The sequence below is a fragment of the Hemibagrus wyckioides genome, linkage group LG02 (assembly GCF_019097595.1).
Source record: "Hemibagrus wyckioides isolate EC202008001 linkage group LG02, SWU_Hwy_1.0, whole genome shotgun sequence".
Classification (NCBI taxonomy): domain Eukaryota; kingdom Metazoa; phylum Chordata; class Actinopteri; order Siluriformes; family Bagridae; genus Hemibagrus; species Hemibagrus wyckioides.
In genome coordinates this window covers 651,061-671,060 of record NC_080711.1, presented here as the reverse complement: position 1 = coordinate 671,060, position 20,000 = coordinate 651,061, and the positions used below count along the sequence as shown (strand labels likewise).

Genomic DNA, 20,000 nt, shown 5'->3' with positions numbered 1-20,000 from the left:
GATCTGGTCTAATTATGTCCCTTACATCATAAAGACACCAGATAGAGAATAAAGGAAGGTAAAATGTCCTGTGGTGGAACTTCAGGAGATTGTACAGAAGATGTTGTTGATCAAACTGTGGATGATAATCACAAAGAAATACAAATCGTATCATGGACAGGTATCATTTCAACCAACAGATTTGGATGAAATAAACATATTCTAAATATCAGTGGATCCTCTGGATCTCTAACTGTCCTCCTGATGTGTAAAACATCACTATCTAGTAGAATGTGGCAGAATGCATGTATAAAAATAATCATTTATTCCTCTGTTTTGTTCTCGAGAACATTCTGTTCCTCAGCACCAGTGAGATAAGTTAGCAAAGATTGTGCTGTTTTAAAGAATTGTGTTATTTGCTTTAATTATTATTGTAAAGATGATGTGAATGTGGACAAAAGTGGAGCAGAGGGAAATTACAGTTTATAATGAAATGATTACACCACCAATCTCTATACTCCTATCTCCTCCACCGGTCCCATGGAGAACCCTGTGTCCAGCACATTGTAGTGTTATTTGTCCTGCTCTAACACACACACAGGCAAACACACACACGCACACGCACACACACACACACACACACACAGGAAAGCAGTAGAACATGCAAGACAGAGGGTTCTCCAGGATCAGGATAAGGCTGGAGAACCTGTGCTCTAGATGTGATTTACGCAGTGAAATCTTGGAGCTCACTCAGATGTTACCGTGTCATTAGAAATTTCCTAAAACAGGAGCAGCCTCTCGGATCCGGTGTTTTTTGACCTGCCGGCCTCAGAGAGCAGACAGCACACGCACAGAAAAACCTGGGGATCATTTGATTTATTCCATCGTTTCAAAGTGGGGTTAGAGGATGAGATGGTCAGGTGATAGGACACACTACTGTGCTGGTTGCACACATATTACAGTGAACAGAATATTCATCAACAAATGTTACAAAAAATGTTTTTAAAAGATGAACAAAGAAGAAAGACTAAAGTGTCAGGGTAAAGGGTGAAAGTTACATTGATTCCTGTTCCCTTGCGATACATCAGACTGGGGCGTACATAATGTTTTGGTGAATTCACATTCTCTCTCTCTCACTACCTCTCCGCCGGTCGCTGTTACCGCTGCAGAATATTTCATTTCATTAATATTTTTATTCGTTGTTTACTTAAAGTTTATTGCTTTGTGTCTCCAGAATGAAATCAAGCACATTGTACAGTGTTATAATCATATTGTCACATCAACCGACTAATTAATAATCCACTAAATCTTATCAGGTTTTACTCAAACAGTATCAAATTATTTAATAAATTACAGCAGATGCATTCGGAGGTTTTTACACAGAGGCCCAGAAGATGATTGAGAATGAGAGCATAGTTAAGCTTGTAAATATATAAACATGTGTAAAATGCAAACAATGAAACTTTGAGGTTAGTATGTAACAGGGTGTGTGTGTGTCTGTATGTGTGTGTGTGTGTGTGTGTATATAAATGTGAAAAAAATCATATATTGTAGATAAATACGATTTTAAAAACACACAAAAATTTACAAAAAAAAAAAGACAAACCAGGGGAGTACATGTTATTTTAGCACAACTGCTTCAGTGACAATGCTGGAGAATGTCTACAGAGAAAGAACGAGATGGGAGAGATGTAGAGAAAGAGAGAGAATCTTGAACCGATCAATCCAATCAGTCTCTTTTCTGGGTAACTACCTGACCTCCTCCTGTCTCTCTCTCTCTATCAGCCCCCACTAGACTCTGTCCTCATTTCTGTCCATCTCTTTATTAATCCCCAGCTACAACTACATCTCCCTGTCTCTCCTTCTTTCTCTGTAGGTTCACATGGAGGCACAAGTGCAGGTCGATCCAAATTGGGACGGGAACGGGGCGGAGGGAAGAAGGGACCCCACTCTTTCAAAACGAGACACAAATCAAACAACGATCTGATCTATAGAGGCAGCGTGAGGCCTGCGGCTCAGACTGCAGCGCTGGGTTTTTGCTTTTTTCTCTTTCTCTCAAGTCCTCAGTTCATAAGTACTGCACTGCACTGCACTTCGGGACTCGACACAGTCCGCCTTCAGAGGGCCCACAGAACTCATAGCTCTGTTTCAGCAGGGAAGAGAAGACAGAGAGAGTCAGAGACAGCCAGGGTGATGGAAAGACAGAGAGGGGAGGAGGGACTACTGCAGAGAACCAACTACTGAATGATCTGATTGGATAATGTAAATGATCAGTTGGGCTAGAGCTATGATTGGTTTGAGGACAGCATGCCTGGAAGAGCTAGGGATGGGCCAGAAGTTCCCTCGCTCCTCCCCTGTCTCACTCCAAAAAGGAGAAGATCAACAAAGGAGGAGGAAGAGGGGGACAAAACATCTAAGAAATCAGGGGATATAGAGCACAAACAAATTCCGAGCAAGGTTACGTACCTTCATGGTCATCATCGTCGTCATCATCATCGTCGTCGTCATCATCGTCATCGTCGTCATCATCGTCATCGTCGTCGTCATCATCGTCGTCATCGTCGTCATCGTCGTCATCGTCATCGTCATCGTCGTCATCGTCGTCATCGTCATCATCGTCGTCATCGTCGTCATCATCGTCATCATCATCATCATCGTCGTCGTCATCATCGTCGTCGTCATCATCGTCGTCATCATCGTCGTCGTCGTCGTCGTCGTCATCATCGTCATCATCATCGTCATCATCGTCGTCATCATCGTCGTCATCATCATCATCGTCATCATCGTCGTCATCATCGTCGTCGTCATCGTCGTCGTCATCGTCGTCGTCGTCATCGTCATCGTCGTCATCGTCATCATCGTCGTCATCGTCGTCATCGTCATCATCGTCATCATCGTCGTCATCGTCATCATCGTCGTCGTCATCATCGTCGTCGTCGTCATCGTCGTCGTCATCGTCTGCCATTAGTCCCTCCTCATGGATGAGAGGAAGCTCCTGGGCCTTGACGGCAGCAGAGGGAGCCAGGGGCGTCTGGAAACTGCAGAGCAGAACCAGCAAGAGCCCGAGCAGCCAACTTCTCAGCGTAGCCATGTCTGTACACACAGGTCACCAAATTCCTCAAGAATGTAACACTCCTTCTCGCCCGCTTGACAAATCTCAATGCCACTCAGAAGTCACACTTTGGAGCGAGTCCACCGCTCACGCACCCTGTGGCCTGCACTCGTTCTCACACCAGGAGCAACAGGTGAGCACAGACAAGCCCGGAGGTATTCCAACTTCTAAACAGTCCAAATCCACACGCTTGTTCCCAGCATAAAACTCTAGATGATCCCCTGGGATTCAGGTAGGTTCTGCACAAAGCACCACACGCAGGTGAGTTTTTTTTTTTTTAAAAAGCCCCCCAAAAAAGATGATGATGACGATGATCCCACTCTGCGGTGACTTGCGTGTGAAGACCGGAGAGGAGAGGCGCAGCAGGCTAGGCGGCGTCTGCAACACAGAGCTCACTAATGGTGCGCAGACGGACTGAGAGATCAACTCGGGGGTAAGACGAGACGGGGGCGGGGGACTCAGGGCATGAGTGACAGGGCCAAGTGCGGGCGAGCGGGCCGGCAACTACTGTCCATACGCTTTAGACAGCGAGCGAGAGACGGAGGGCGGCATATATTGCTTGCTTTCCTGCCGTCATCAAATGTTGGGGTTTAACTTTAGAGAAGGCCGTGGCCCGGGAGGGGGGTGTATGGAGACGATGACCATATATCGTGAGCATGAGGGTGGAGGAAGAGAGAGAGAGAGAGAGAAGGAGGGAACAAGGGAGGAAGGGAGGGAGAACATATCAGGTCTATATCAAGAGGATGAGCTGGGAGAAGGAGACCATTTCATTTAAGTCCATGTGTCAGATGTATGCACACACACTCACACACACACTCACACACACACTCACACACACACACTCACACACACTCACACATACACGCGTCCATACTTGTTCTTCAAGTACAGACAAGTCTGAACTGTTGTTTATTTGTGTATTTTCAACAATGAGCTGAATCAGATGTTGTGGCCTGTTAGATACGAATGTCTGGAAACTTTATGTGCATGTTTACGTCTTAAACAATGTAATGAAGCAACAGGCTTTACACACACACACACACACACACACACACACACACACAGCAGGATATTTACTCATTTGTGATCTGTTAGAGTTTCAGAATAATGAGTTAGCACATTCAGAAATTCACACACAGGTAGATCAGCAGTCTGCGTGCACATTTTGGGCAGCAGCAGATCCACACTTAGCGCCTTCTCGCTGTCTCTCTTCAGCATGTCCCTAAAATAGTGCAGTGGGAGCAGGGTGGAGGAATGGCTCCCTCTATTTAAAACCCAGCTCTCCCAGCGTCAGGGTAATGTGACCTTCTCTGGCACGCTGCTCCACTGACACCCAGAAACACTCCCTCAACTCCTGTCATACCACCACCACCACCACTATTCTCTCTCTGACCACTACCACCACCACCACTATTCTCTCTCTGACCACTACCACCACCACCACTATTCTCTCTCTGACCACCACCACCAACACCACTGTTCTCTCTCTGACCACTACCACCACTATTCTCTCTCTGACCACCACCACCACCACCACTATTCTCTCTCTGACCACCACCACCACTATTCTCTCTCTGACCACTACCACCACCACCACTATTCTCTCTCTGACCACCACCACCACTATTCTCTCTCTGACCACTACCACCACCACCACTATTCTCTCTCTGACCACCACCAACACCACTGTTCTCTTTCTGACCACCACCACCACTATTCTCTCTCTGACCACTACCACCACTATTCTCTCTCTGACCACCACCACCACTATTCTCTCTCTGACCACCACCACCACTATTCTCTCTCTGACCACTACCACCACCACCACTATTCTCTCTCTGACCACCACCAACACCACTGTTCTCTTTCTGACCACCACCACCACTATTCTCTCTCTGACCACCACCACCACTATTCTCTCTCTGACCACTACCACCACCACCACTATTCTCTCTCTGACCACCACCACCACTATTCTCTCTCTGACCACCACCACCAACACCACTGTTCTCTCTCTGACCACTACCACCACCACCACTATTCTCTCTCTGACCACTACCACCACCACCACTATTCTCTCTCTGACCACCACCACCACTATTCTCTCTCTGACCACCACCACCACCACCACTATTCTCTCTCTGACCACCACCACCACTATTCTCTCTCTGACCACCACCACCACCACTATTCTCTCTCTGACCACCACCACCACTATTCTCTCTCTGTCCACCACCACCAACACCACTATTCTCTCTCTGACCACTACCACCACCACCACTATTCTCTCTCTGACCACTACCACCACCACCACTATTCTCTCTCTGACCACCACCACCACCACTATTCTCTCTCTGACCACCACCACCACTATTCTCTCTCTGACCACCACCACCACTATTCTCTCTCTGACCACCACCACCACCACCACTATTCTCTCTCTGACCACCACCACCACTATTCTCTCTCTGACCACCACCACCACTATTCTCTCTCTGACCACCACCACCACCATTCTCTCTCTGACCACCACCACCACCACCACTATTCTCTCTCTGACCACCACCACCACTATTCTCTCTCTGACCACCACCACCACTATTCTCTCTCTGACCACCACCACCACCACCACTATTCTCTCTCTGACCACCACCACCACTATTCTCTCTCTGACCACCACCACCACCACTATTCTCTCTCTGACCACCACCACCACCACCACTATTCTCTCTCTGACCACCACCACCACTATTCTCTCTCTGACCACCACCACCACTATTCTCTCTCTGACCACCACCACCACCACTATTCTCTCTCTGACCACCACCACCACCACCACTATTCTCTCTCTGTCCACCACCACCAACACCACTGTTCTCTCTCTGACCACTACCACCACCACCACTATTCTCTCTCTGACCACCACCACCACCACTATTCTCTCTCTGACCACCACCACCACTATTCTCTCTCTGACCACCACCACCACTATTCTCTCTCTGACCACTACCACCACCACCACTATTCTCTCTCTGACCACCACCACCAACACCACTGTTCTCTCTCTGACCACTACCACCACCACCACTATTCTCTCTCTGACCACCACCAACACCACTGTTCTCTTTCTGACCACCACCACCACTGTTCTCTCTCTGACCACTACCACCACCACCACTATTCTCTCTCTGACCACCACCACCACTATTCTCTCTCTGACCACTACCACCACCACCACTATTCTCTCTCTGACCACCACCAACACCACTGTTCTCTTTCTGACCACCACCACCACTATTCTCTCTCTGACCACTACCACCACTATTCTCTCTCTGACCACCACCACCACTATTCTCTCTCTGACCACCACCACCACTATTCTCTCTCTGACCACTACCACCACCACCACTATTCTCTCTCTGACCACCACCAACACCACTGTTCTCTTTCTGACCACCACCACCACTATTCTCTCTCTGACCACCACCACCACTATTCTCTCTCTGACCACTACCACCACCACCACTATTCTCTCTCTGACCACCACCACCACTATTCTCTCTCTGACCACCACCACCAACACCACTGTTCTCTCTCTGACCACTACCACCACCACCACTATTCTCTCTCTGACCACCACCACCACTATTCTCTCTCTGACCACCACCACCACTATTCTCTCTCTGACCACCACCACCACCACCACTATTCTCTCTCTGACCACCACCACCACTATTCTCTCTCTGACCACCACCACCACCACTATTCTCTCTCTGACCACCACCACCACTATTCTCTCTCTGTCCACCACCACCAACACCACTATTCTCTCTCTGACCACTACCACCACCACCACTATTCTCTCTCTGACCACTACCACCACCACCACTATTCTCTCTCTGACCACCACCACCACCACTATTCTCTCTCTGACCACCACCACCACTATTCTCTCTCTGACCACCACCACCACTATTCTCTCTCTGACCACCACCACCACCACCACTATTCTCTCTCTGACCACCACCACCACTATTCTCTCTCTGACCACCACCACCACTATTCTCTCTCTGACCACCACCACCACCATTCTCTCTCTGACCACCACCACCACCACCACTATTCTCTCTCTGACCACCACCACCACTATTCTCTCTCTGACCACCACCACCACTATTCTCTCTCTGACCACCACCACCACCACCACTATTCTCTCTCTGACCACCACCACCACTATTCTCTCTCTGACCACCACCACCACCACTATTCTCTCTCTGACCACCACCACCACCACCACTATTCTCTCTCTGACCACCACCACCACTATTCTCTCTCTGACCACCACCACCACTATTCTCTCTCTGACCACCACCACCACCACTATTCTCTCTCTGACCACCACCACCACCACCACTATTCTCTCTCTGTCCACCACCACCAACACCACTGTTCTCTCTCTGACCACTACCACCACCACCACTATTCTCTCTCTGACCACCACCACCACCACTATTCTCTCTCTGACCACCACCACCACTATTCTCTCTCTGACCACCACCACCACTATTCTCTCTCTGACCACCACCACCACCACCACTATTCTCTCTCTGACCACCACCACCACTATTCTCTCTCTGACCACCACCACCACCACCATTACCTCCATTATCTCCCATTACAGTCCCTTATTATGTTCCTCTTATTTATCATTAGGTTCAGACACAGGTTTTGGTGTGGATCTGTTAGTTTGAACAGTTCAGGAGCTCTGAATGTAGAATGAAGAAGAATGTCATTATTTTATGATCCTTTACAGTATCTTATACAGTCTGACAGTGTGAGAAGGAGATATGGCTCAAGAGGGAGAAGAAACTGCACGGTGGTTGAAAGTGGAGATGTAACTAGACATGCCTTTAAGATATTTGTCTCTACCCCACCTCCTCCTCCTCCTCCTCCTGGTCACTTCTTCTCTCTGAGCTCTGAGTTACACAGCCAGCTCTTGAGATTTGACCCACATATTTAACTACAGCGTGATCAGACCTGAAGTTGTAAAAACCCAGTCTGATCAGTTAATGACCGTTTCCTGTGCGTGTTAGAAGAGCATTGGAGATCAGCGTGGCTCATAGCGCTGCCGTTGTACGACTCGCTGGAGTTTGTCCCTCTTACTGCTGTCTATATATGGAGTAAAAGGTTAGAGTTCAGGGACCAAGAGCTAGTTAGCCATGATTAGAGGACAAATGGAACATGTGGTGCGTTTAGAAGAACATAACAAGGACAAAACACAACAAAAGGACTTTGAATAAAAATATTTTTAATTTAATGATGAACAAAAATGACTTTTAATATCACTTATCATGACCATGATGCACCTTCCAGAACAGTACATATTAAAACACACACTGGTGAAGAACTGCATTCATCTGACCAACAATTTTAGTTTTTGATTGAACAAAAAAAAAGATTGTGTGCGTTTTTAAATAGATCATTTGGAAAATGTAAAGACAGCGAGGTTTAGAAACAGCACAAAAGTTCTGGAGAAGAACCGAAATTCAATCATCAATCCCTGGGTAACATCTTATCAAATATAAACCACTGTGTTGAGTTACACTGGACCCAAATTCCTGCGTTGCTCTTTAAAGTAAGCAGTGATCTCAACAGCAGCAGCAGCGTCTCTGATCCACGGTCAGTGAAGACGAGAACCTGAGCCTGATTTGGCCCCCAGTCTTCCCATGTAAGGCTCCAGCGAGACCACCACTTGGAATCGAATGATCGCCCTTCAGACGACAGGGAGGGGTCACGAGCCAAGGCACCAGGAAAGGCCAAGACCCTGATTACAGAATAAACTCACACCAGAGACACATGCGGCGCAATAATCAAATGATTTTTATATTTGTAAATGAAAAAGAAGCTAATAGAAAAAAATATATATAAAATGCAACAATGAATAAATATAAGACCCTTCAATCACATTCCCTAAAAAATCAAAACAATAAAGTGATTAAAATCTTTACATTTCACCCATAATCACGCTTTCATTAACCGACTCGGCGGCAATCTACAAATTAACACACATTTTATATATATATATAAAGAAGAAGGAAAAATCTGGTGATCCACTCAGATGTGTGAACAGGCACGCAGTCAGGAAGTGTTTATTAAAAAAAACATTGAAATGCAAGAGAGTCTGTGAATCATCATCATCATCATCATCATCGACGTTGGTGTAAATGTTCATCCTCTGATTTGGAGACTCGTCAGTTCTCTCAGTCTGAAACACAAAACAAACACACATCAGCACCGAGGAGTCGCTTTACGACACTTTAGAAACATCGACACTGGACAGATAAGGAATAAAAAGAAAACATCAAGGGGAAAAAAGTCCACGTGAAACCATGAGAGCCGCGATTCAGGTAAAAACACGAGCCGTGTTTACTGCTGAGGAGCAGGCCACGCCCCCGGGCAGTTGAAGAACACACGACTAGAATAGGATGGGTCAGTACAACAGACTCGAGTCATTTCCCAGTTGTGATTGAATCTTAAATAAAATGAGACAATTATTTTTCTAGATTTGCTGTCACGTCAAGTCTGTAACACTAAGGGACAAAAACTCTTCAAATACAGGAACCTGGAGAACCTTCAGAGGCTGAACAGAGAGTTCCTGTTAGAACATTAGCTCATTCCTGTGATTGTCTTCCTCTAACTTCTGGATGAGTTTAATTCCCTCACCATCTCTAGCAGCTTTGTGTCTCTCCATAAACTGTTCTTCACCATCATCATCATCATCATCAGCAGCAGCAGCTTTCACACAACTTCCTCCAGAACAGACTTCTTCACTCGTCCTCCATCTAAACTTTTGCAGAACCTTTATTTGTAGAATATCTCCGGAACTTTAGATCTTTATTCCCCTTTAGATTAGCTCCCTTGGGCCTTCCACACGATGATCCCGTTAAAGTTTCTTCTTCTTTAACATTTTTGATTTATTTTTATGTTTCTTCTCAGAGTTTTTCACCCTTGCTGTATATTACTGTACACACCTTGTACATGTAAAACCCACAGGACGTACTAATAAATCTGATTCTGATCTCTCCTTAATAAGCCGTCTGATAATGAACACTTATTCCTAAAAATAATAATCAATAAGAATGTTATAACAGAATGCAAAAGTTTGTGCACCCTTACTGAAAAATGCTGAAAAGTCATTCACTGTGAGAAGTTGACATGTTAGATGTTTAGATGTTTAGATCTTCAGAGTGTAAAGGGGGTGGTGGTGGCTCAAGTGGTTAAGGCTCTGGGTCATTGGCTGGAGGATTGGGGTTCAAGCCCCAGCACTGCCAAGCTGCCACTGTTGGGCCCTTCAGCAAGGCCCCAACCTCCCCCTGCTCTAGGGGCACTGTATCATGGCTGACCCTGCACTCTGACCCCAACCTCCAAGGATGGGATATGCGAAGAAAGAATTTCACTGTTCAGTAATGTATATGTGACAAATAAAGACAACTTAACTTGGTTTAGATGTTAGGATGTTAAGCTGTAGTGAAATGATGAGTTCATGATGGAGCCTGGGTGTGTTAAGAGAACACTGCAGTGTGTGTAGCATGGTGTGTATTGTACATATGTGCCGAGGCAGCAGAGCCGTCGTCTTCTGATTGCAGTCATCTATAGCCATGCTGAATATAAATCAGTTCCAGGAGCCTTCAGGAGCTCAGCTTCAGCAATGTGCAGATATAAGGCTGATCTAAATTAAGCCCAACTCTGTTAAGTCACTGAGAAACCTAACCCCTGAGACGCTGTCGCAGTAAGACGGATCGAGCACAGTTGCAGCGAGAGAGTGAGAGAGAGATGAGGCAGGGTGTGTGGGGGGGTTACCTCGGTGGAGGGGGGCACGGCGGGTGTGTTTGATCAGGTCACTCTGCTCCAGTTCTTCCATTATCCACGAGAGGGAGTTGGAGCAGTATTCCAGCTAGAAGAGAGATGGATAAAAGGAGAGATGTAAGTAATGAGATAAATAAAGATATTCATGAACATGTTACTGCTTTACACACACACCTCTCTACATCTCACACCCTACACAACCTTTATTATTAATGATCCATTCTGACGTCTCATTGTTCCAGCAGCTCAGATTTTACAATGTTCTCCAGGAAAGAGTAAAAACACATCCTTCCTGTATAAACCACGCCCACTTCTGCTTTAAATTTGAATACAGAAATGAATGTTTTGACACTGAACAGATAAAAATACATGGCCGAAAAAGATGTGCCCCCCCGACCCTCGCACCCACATGTCCGTGTTAGTTCCAGGTTTATTCTCCTCTCTGTGCTGTTATGAGTTCTATTCTTCTGGAAGGTTCTCCACTAAATGTTGGAGTGTGTCTGTGGGGATTAGTGATCATTCAGCTACAAGAGCATTAGTGAGATCAGACTCTGGTGTTGGTGAGGAGGTCTGGGGTCAGTGGGGTTGAGTCAGGGTCAGGGCTCTGTGCAGGACACTCCAGGTCTTCACTCCAACCTTCACCTCCACACCATGTCTTCATGCACAGGGATATGGCCATGCTGGAGCAGGGACTGGTCTCCAGTGAGAGACCTTCTGGACAAGTATGTGCTTTGAGAAGAACCACATCTAGCTGTGATGGTCAGGGGGCACATAGTTTTGGTCATGGAGTGTATTTCCCATTAGGGTTGGATTTTATGAGTTCAGTATGAAGATTATTTCTTAAAATAACTGATCTACAGTCAGCACATGTTGTATATGTCATATATACACACACACATATTTACACAGTGATGTGTATTAATTAATGAATAAATAAGATGAATAAATACATAAACATAACACCAGACTGATCAACAAGTAAATGTGGCGCTGATAAATAAATATAATTATAAATCTAACCTTTAGATAATTAGTTACACTAATGATTATATTAAATACTGATCAAAATTAATTAATTAATCTTTTACAAAATGATCATGAAAATAATTCATTGTCCTACAGCTGAGATAGTCAGTGTGTGTGTGTGTGTGTGTGGGTGTGCGTGATGACAGATGGTTTGTGCTCTATGCTGAGTAGGCGAACAAACAGCAGCTGTTGTACACACACACACACACACACACAGGTTCTGCTTAAACATCTCTGTAGAGGTTCTCCACTGACCTCAGACTCCAGCGCTCTCAATCTGCGGTCTTGATCTCGAATCTCTGCCATCTGTTTCAGCATGTTGTCCACCCTACACACACACACACACACACACACACACACACACACAGCACCCAATTCAGCAAGCCTGGACATTCTTTATGTCTCCTGTTTTCACACACGTACGTAATCGGAGCTGCTGCAGCAAGTCTCCTGAAATGGTGTGCATTTAGTGCAAGGCTCAGAGACTGAAATGAAACACGGCACTGACAGGAAGCTGCTTGACCCCCCGCAGAGATGGAACCCGGATTCCTGCACACTATAATGCAGTAAAGTGGAAATCCAGTGAGGTCCGGTTCCATGAAGCCCGTACAAAGAGGCGGTGTGGAAACTGCAGCATGGTGCTTTTACACCATCATTACACAATAAAACAAAACCACTGCAAGAATCCTCAGCTGTTTACGTCACCTCTATTACTCTGATCTAATGAGAAACATCTCCAGCTCTGAACCATGAAGTGACCGGAACAGAAGCTCCTGAGAAGATGAACCCTTTAATATTCATCCATTAGTGATTCATTCATCTCCAGAAATTAGACACAGTGAAGTGATCAGGGTTTACTCCTTCACACTGGTCAAGAGGTCTGACCCGTGCCACAGGCTCTGGAATGAAGGTGTGGATTTTTATTAAATCTCACACTCTACCTGTGGTCAGTTTCTGTTGCTAATTTTCTGCTAACTCAGGACTGGACTGAGATTCATGTTTTTTTAAAAATACTAAAGGGTTATGAAGGAAAATGAGGTGTAAATGTTCAGGATAATAAAGCAATAATTTCATGAGTACATGGTCAAATCCTTCCTCAGGTAAGGTGAGTGGACGTGAGTGGACAGAGGGAGTGAAATAAATTGTCATTTCTCTGCACTGTGTCTCCGCTTAAAGCAGAGAAAGAAGAGCTGCTTAAAGAATCATTTTAGAGTTTAAGATGAATATGTCACAATCAGTGTATTTTAATAATAATAATAATAATAATAATAATAATAATAATAATAATAGTTCCCCTGTGACAGTGAAGGTCAGGACACGTGACAGAGAGAGGTACTAACTTGGCAGACGTCCGTCTGAGTCGCTCGGTGTCGCTGTCTCTCAGCTTCTTACTCTGAATCGAGAGCAAATTCTCCTTCTGTACCGCTTCCCACGTGTTCAACCTGCTTGCCTGTCTGCCTTGAATATCCAACACTGGGGGGGGGGGGGGGGGAGAGAGACTTTGACTTTTTACGCATCTTTATTTTCACAAGTCACATATATAAGTCACAGTGACTTAATAAATAAATAGATAAATAAAAAATAATGTCAATAAATTAGTTTAAACATGAGTGATTAGTTTAGTTCTGCTGCAAAGTTAAGTTTCCCTTCTGCTACAGAGCACAAAACATTCTCCCAACACCACACACATCTAAACACATCCAAGTCATTCATACTTTTATTAAAATTAAAATCAATTAAAATTCTAGATTTCATCAGCCTTTTTAGGATTCTTATGGCTTAACAGTCAGTGTTTTGTGCAATTCGTTTTTTCCGGCTCAGGTATATCACCATTTTGGCCTGACCAAATATAAAATTAATCAGTTGGCACCTGAACCGGTGTTTCCTGACAAACTTAAAACCAGAAATAAAACACTGAAAAGTAAAAACAACATTAAAAGACCTTAAAATGCTCCGTAAAAACACAAACAGTGACTGTAACCTGGAGCAGTGAATAAAAGCATGAAAAACTGTTTCTCTCTGTGAACAAAAAGGACAATCATGTGCAATATCAGGGTTTAAAACAGAAATAAAAGAGTTCACAGAGATAATACAGTGTAAAATCCTCCACTGGAGGTCAGCAGATTTTTTAGTTAACGGTGGTTTATACAGTGCGTCCACTCTGGTTTAAAATCATCAGTAAAACCATGTACACTTCTCCATGGGGTGTCCACCCTCCCACTCAGCTTCTTCTTATTTAAAACCTTTACACACGCTCTGTAGAGCAGCTTCCCCGACACTGACCCAAAGTCCATCTCCCCTTCACCCCGACACTCCAGGAGGGGGCCTGCACACCCGTCGTGGTCAGGAGCGATGTTCAGCTGGGGAAAGGGTTCATCCTCTGCAGGACCAGTCTCTGTGTGTGAATAGTCCATCAGCTGAACACACTCCTCTGATGTTAGTGCAGATCTCCAGCGGTGTAGGAGCTGATTGACAACACGCAGGGACCGCAGTCCCATACGCGCTGCCAGGTCCTCTGCCCTCGACAAGTCCGACCCCGTGATGTTCACAAGCTCCCGGAGCATTATAAACCCTGAGGAGATGAGAGTTCTGGTCAGTACAGGGACGGTCACACTGGAGATGTCCATTCACCCACTGGGGCCAGAGGCTCCTCCAGCAGCCAGTGTAGCGTTCTGCAGCCCTTGTTTTGTTTCAGATTTTAAAAAGTCCACGGTAAAAGTCTGGTAATCCAGAAATGTCCAGCATTTTTGTGTCCATTAAAAACAACGCCCTGTCCAGCCCCAGTCCTTGAACTGTGTGTAATAATCCACTGGCTGCTGCTCTCCATACTAAGTCTCTGGGTCCAGTGAGGAGTCTCTGGATGAACTGGAGGTGGAAGGCTGCGGCTCTGCTGGACAGCTGGACCAGCCCCTGTCCACCTTCTTCTTTGGGCAGGTGGAGAACACTCTGTGGAATCCAGTGTAGACCGTCCCAGAAGAAGTCCACCAGCAGGGCCTGGATGTTCGCTAGCAGGTTCGGCGGCGGATCCACGCATGCCAGCTTGTGCCAGAGGGACGACGCGGAGAGGTCGTTGATGACCAGCGTTGCCCCCTGTAGGACATCTTTGGGACCAGCTGCTTCCACCTGCTCAGTCTGCCCTTCACGTGCTCTACAGAACCTTCCCAGTTTTTGTTTAAAAACTCATTGTTCCCCAGGTAGACACCCAAGTATTTAAAACCACCTCTTTTCCACGCTAAGCCTCCTGGTAGTGACGGTTGCCCACCTCCCCACCCCCCAACTAAAATGGCTTCACTTTTAGCCCAGTTAACCTTTACAGAGCATAAAATCTGAAAGTCCTTTAAAATGTCAGTTAAAACATTGACATCATTTTGTGTGTTTATCATCACTACCAGATCATCTGCATAAGCTGATAAACATATTGAGGCATTAGCATGTGGAATATTAAAACCAGAGAGATTACTTCTTAATTTATTTAAAAGAGGTTCAATAGCTAGAGAGTACAACATTCCAGAGAGGGAACAGCCCTGCCTGATCCCTCTGTACACTCTAAAAGGAGCACATAAACCACCGTTAACCTTCAGTACACTCTCAATGTTACTGTACAACACCCTGATCATGGCTATAAAACCTGGACTGAACCCAAAGGCTTCCAGCACCTTCCACAAATATTCATGTTCAACCCGGTCAAAAGCCTTTTCCTGATCTAGAGAAATCAGACCAGTCTTTAAGCCCAATAGCCTAGAGACGTCCAAAATGTCTCAAATTAAATACACGTTATCGAATATGGACCTATCAGGCACACAGTACGTCTGGTCCTGGTGAATGAGCTGCTCCATTACCTTAGTCAGACTCGAGGCTAATGCTTTTGAGAGCAGCTTGCAGTCAGTGCACAGTAGTGAGACCGGGCGCCAGTTTTTCAGGTGGGTCAGGTCTCCCTTCTTCGGTAGCAGGGTCAGGACGGCCCTCCTGCAGCTCAATGGGAGTTCACCTCTCCGTACACTGTCCCGTAGGACATCCAGCACGTCCTGCCCTATGACAGCCCAGAATGCCTTGTAGAACTCGACAGGGAGGCCGTCTATACCTGACGCCCGTCCATTCTCCATCCCCTGGAGAACCTCATGAACCTCCTCCAGCGTCAGCTCCCTGTCCAGCTCTCTGGCCGCTTGCTCAGAGAGCTTTGGCAGGTCCATGAGGAAGCTGTCCTCCACCGCTTGTGCCCCTGACCACTCACTGCTGTACAGCTTCGAGTAGAAGCTTACTGTCTGCTGGCGAATTTCAGTGGGCTCAGATACGAGATCCTGATTCTGTTCACACAGCATGTATAAATCTTTTCTGTCCATTCTTCTGCTCTAAACTGAAAAAGAACTTTGAAGGAGCATCCATCTCAGCTGCACTTTTAAAGCGTGAGTGGACCAGCGCCCCCTGTGCTGTAATGTCTAACAGGTCGTTCATTTTGGATTTTTTACGTTTGAGGGCTTCAATATGCCCTTGATTTCCAGTGGCCTCCAAACGTTCCACTATTTCTATCTCCAGAGCTTTCAGAGATCTAACAATGTCTCTTGTGACATTGAGAGTGTACTGTTGACAAAATTCTTTGACTTGTGCTTTTGTCACATCCCACCACAGCTGAAGTGAACTAAAAGCTGCCTTCTCATGTTTAAAACAATTCCATAAATAAATAAAAGACTCTCTAAAATTAGCGTCTTCTAAAAGAGCAGTGTTAAAATGCCAGTAGGCACTCCTAGGTTTAACCTTCTCTTTAGTGATAGTACACTGGACCATACTGTGGTCAGAGATACCTACTGGAACAATAAAACACTTTGTAAAAAACGTCAGCTGATGCTTAAAACCATAAAATCGATCTAATCTCGCCAGGGAGAGTGTGTTGTCTATGGCATGGGCCCACGTGTACTGTCTCTTATGAAAAGTTCTCCATATGTCGCTCAACTCGTGGGCCTCCACCATCTCCCACAGACGCTTACGGGAAGCCATGTGAGGTTCTGTGTGGTTCTGATCTACATTATCTGTTGTACAATTAAAATCTCCAACCAGATTTAAAATCTCTGCAGTGTTGCAGTCAGCAATGACATTGTTCAGAGTATCTAAAAACGTCATCCTCTCCACTGCACTGGTGGGAGTGTACACACAAATAAAAACTAAAACCTCATTCTCATAAAAAGTTTTCACTTTTAAAAGCCTCCCATTTAAAAATTCTTCAATTGAATAAGAACAAGGAATAAAACTGTGAGTAAAGAGCAAGGCGACTCCACCACTGAGTGTTGTGTTATGACTTAAAACCACCAACCCATCCAACTCCTTCACCCAATCAGCAGCATTGCTGGTATCACTGTGGGTTTCCTGTAGCATGATAACGTCAATGTGCTTCTGCTTTAAAAGACCATACAGCTTAGCTCTTTTATTCTGCTCTCTTGCTCCATTAATATTTAAACTCGCAATATTAATACCCTTCATTAAAATAAATAAATAAAATAAATAAAACTAAACAGAGGGTAAAAACCATTCTAAAATAAAAAACACCACACATCAGTCATCGTCAGAGTTTTCCTTGTTCACTCTTATTATCAGTTTCTTCAGACGTAAAATGTCTACATCGACAAACGCTCCTTCCCATCTGTAGAACTTAACGTCGTGAATAAACAGTTTACGGTCCGGGAAAAACTCTTCTAATGCTACGTTTTTTTTACCATTTGGTGTTCCTTAAAAACTCCTTAATGTCCTCTGCACTGTAAACAACATTGACCTGTTCCTCCTTAAAATCAAACATTAATATAGAGTCTGACATGCAGTCATCACTGTCTGATTCCTCCACATTTGTGTCTTTTTTTGACATGTGTTTCTTCCCCGTCCCTTACCTTGCTTTTTCCTTTTGTTAGGAACTTTAAAAATCCACCATGTCCACGTCTCCCCCGTCCCCCTGCACTGGTGTAGTGTCCGGTGTTTCCGGGCGGTCGCTCTGCACCTCCGTGCCTGCCTCTGCCAGCGCAGGCAGCTCCAGCACTGCTCCAGAACCCACTGAGCTCTTCTCAGTGGAGCACGGCTTCTCCCGGTCCGGTTGAGCCGAGCATGGCTCTTCTTCAGCCGGTTCGGCCGTGCATGGCTTTTCCGGGGCTGGTATGGTTCCAGTGGGCTTCTGGGCTGCAGGCTGGGCTTGGGGCTCACTTTCTTTCAGGTCTGGTGCAGCAGCAGCTCCGGGGCCCTCAGCAACCAGCCGAAATGTAGCCGCAGGGGGAACGACCCCAGCCGTCTCAGCTGCGTCCTGCCCCGGGCGCTCAGAAACACCGGGGTCACTCTGACTCTCAGGGCAGGCCCGAACAAGATGACCAGTTTTACCACACTTAAAACACTTAATGTCATCATCAGAAGAGACAAAAATGTTGTAGTCAAAGCCATCAATTGAGAATTTAAAAACAGCATTCAGCTCTTCTACACCTTCTTTAAAAACCATGAAGACCATTCTTCAAGACTGATCATTCTGGAGGCGGAGACAATGTTCTCATGCCCCACCACGTTACCGACTGCAAGACAACATTCCTCTACACTCACCGGACACACAACACGGACACCGCGCCGGACACACAACACGGACACCGCGCCGGACACACAACACGGACACCGCGCCGGACACACAACGCGGACACCGCGCCGGACACACAACGCGGACACCGCGCCGGACACACAACGCGGACACCGCGCCGGACACACAACGCGGACACCGCGCCGGACACACAACGCGGACACCGCGCCGGACACACAACTCGGACACCGCGCCGGACACACAACACGGAAAAAGCCAACCGCTCTCACGCGCTCCACACGCCAGACTCACCTCTCCACCATGCATGCGCAGAGGGGGGGGGTGGGAGAGAGAAAGAGAGAGAGAGAGAGTGAGTGAGGGGGCAGAGAGAGAGAGAGAGAGGGAGAGAGAGAAAGAGAGAGAGGGGGGTTCTTTATTAATGTTCTGTAATCTGTTGAACAAACTGAGTTACACTGTGTAGAATGTTATGTAGAAGTGTGTGTGTAGTCTAGTGTGTGTATTGTGAGTGTGTGTGTGTGTGTACTGTGAGTGTGTGGGTGTGTAGTGTGTGTGTGTGTGTTGTGTGTGTAGTGTTTAGTGTGTGTGTAGTGTGTGTATATTGTGTGTGTGTATTGTATGTGTGTGTGTGGGTGTAGTGTATGTGTGTGTGTGTGTGTGTGTGTGTTGTGTGTGTAGTGTGTATTGTGTGTGTGTGTGTAGTGTGTGTAGTGTGTATTGTGTGTGTGTGTAGTGTGTAGTGTGTGTAGTGTGTATTGTGTGTGTGTAGTGTGTGTAGTGTGTATTGTGTGTGTGTAGTGTGTGTGTGAGTGTGTGTGTGTGGTGTGAGCAGACGTACTGAAGTGTTTGATCTTGACAGACGGAACTTTCCGGATTGTTCTCTTGATGAAGAGTCTCAGGTGAGAGAGGATGATGAAGGGCGGGGCCAGACACGGGCGAGAGTGATACTCCACTATCAGGTTATAGCGCTGGAACTTCCAGTGAACATCACTGTGCTCCTGTACTTTACTGAATGTGTAGCTGCACACACACATATACACACACACACACACATACACACACACAGTTACACTACAGACCTTTTTCACTACATACACACACACACACACACAAACTTCTACAACAGAGTTTTATTGAGGTTCCATCCAGTAGGATGAGGAAATGAAAGTAAATCTAGGAGGCAGTGTAAGACCTGAACATGGCGATGAGCAGGTTAAGCAGCAGGATGTTAGTGACCAGCAGGTAGACGGACAGCAGGATGAGGACGAGCCAGTTGGCTTCAGACTGTGGACACGGTTCAGCTCCCTGCTGTATCATAGTCACGTTGTTGGTGCAAACCTTCTGTATACGTTTATGAGCTAGATGAAGAAAAGAGAAATAACACACCTGAATTAGCATAACATTTTACACACACACACACACACACACACACACACACACACACCGTCTATTTCATCCAGTGGT

The 20,000-nt window shown here is 46.0% G+C and overlaps 2 protein-coding genes across 4 annotated transcripts in view; both read right to left on the bottom strand.

Annotated features, from left to right (window-relative positions):
• Positions 1 to 3,692, bottom strand: part of LOC131343637 (germ cell nuclear acidic protein) — a 14,717-nt gene extending 11,025 nt beyond the window's left edge. The window contains exon 1 of the mRNA XM_058375461.1: positions 2,446 to 3,692. Coding sequence (XP_058231444.1) covers positions 2,446 to 3,070 — 625 coding nt within the window. The 5' untranslated portion in view covers positions 3,071 to 3,692. The remainder of the gene's footprint in view (positions 1 to 2,445) is intronic.
• A 4,690-nt stretch (positions 3,693 to 8,382) lies between these two features.
• The window catches only part of trpm4a (transient receptor potential cation channel, subfamily M, member 4a), a 54,777-nt gene continuing 43,159 nt past the window's right edge, over positions 8,383 to 20,000 (bottom strand). For all 3 annotated transcript variants that reach the window (XM_058414002.1, XM_058414020.1, XM_058414010.1), the window contains 7 exons: positions 19,981 to 20,000; positions 19,729 to 19,894; positions 19,375 to 19,556; positions 13,324 to 13,456; positions 12,239 to 12,311; positions 10,952 to 11,045; positions 8,383 to 9,356 (listed from right to left, as the gene is read on the bottom strand). The exon at positions 19,981 to 20,000 is cut by the window's right edge and continues 155 nt beyond it. In XM_058414002.1, coding sequence (XP_058269985.1) covers positions 9,352 to 9,356; positions 10,952 to 11,045; positions 12,239 to 12,311; positions 13,324 to 13,456; positions 19,375 to 19,556; positions 19,729 to 19,894; positions 19,981 to 20,000 — 673 coding nt within the window. In that variant the 3' untranslated portion in view covers positions 8,383 to 9,351. The remainder of the gene's footprint in view (positions 9,357 to 10,951; positions 11,046 to 12,238; positions 12,312 to 13,323; positions 13,457 to 19,374; positions 19,557 to 19,728; positions 19,895 to 19,980) is intronic.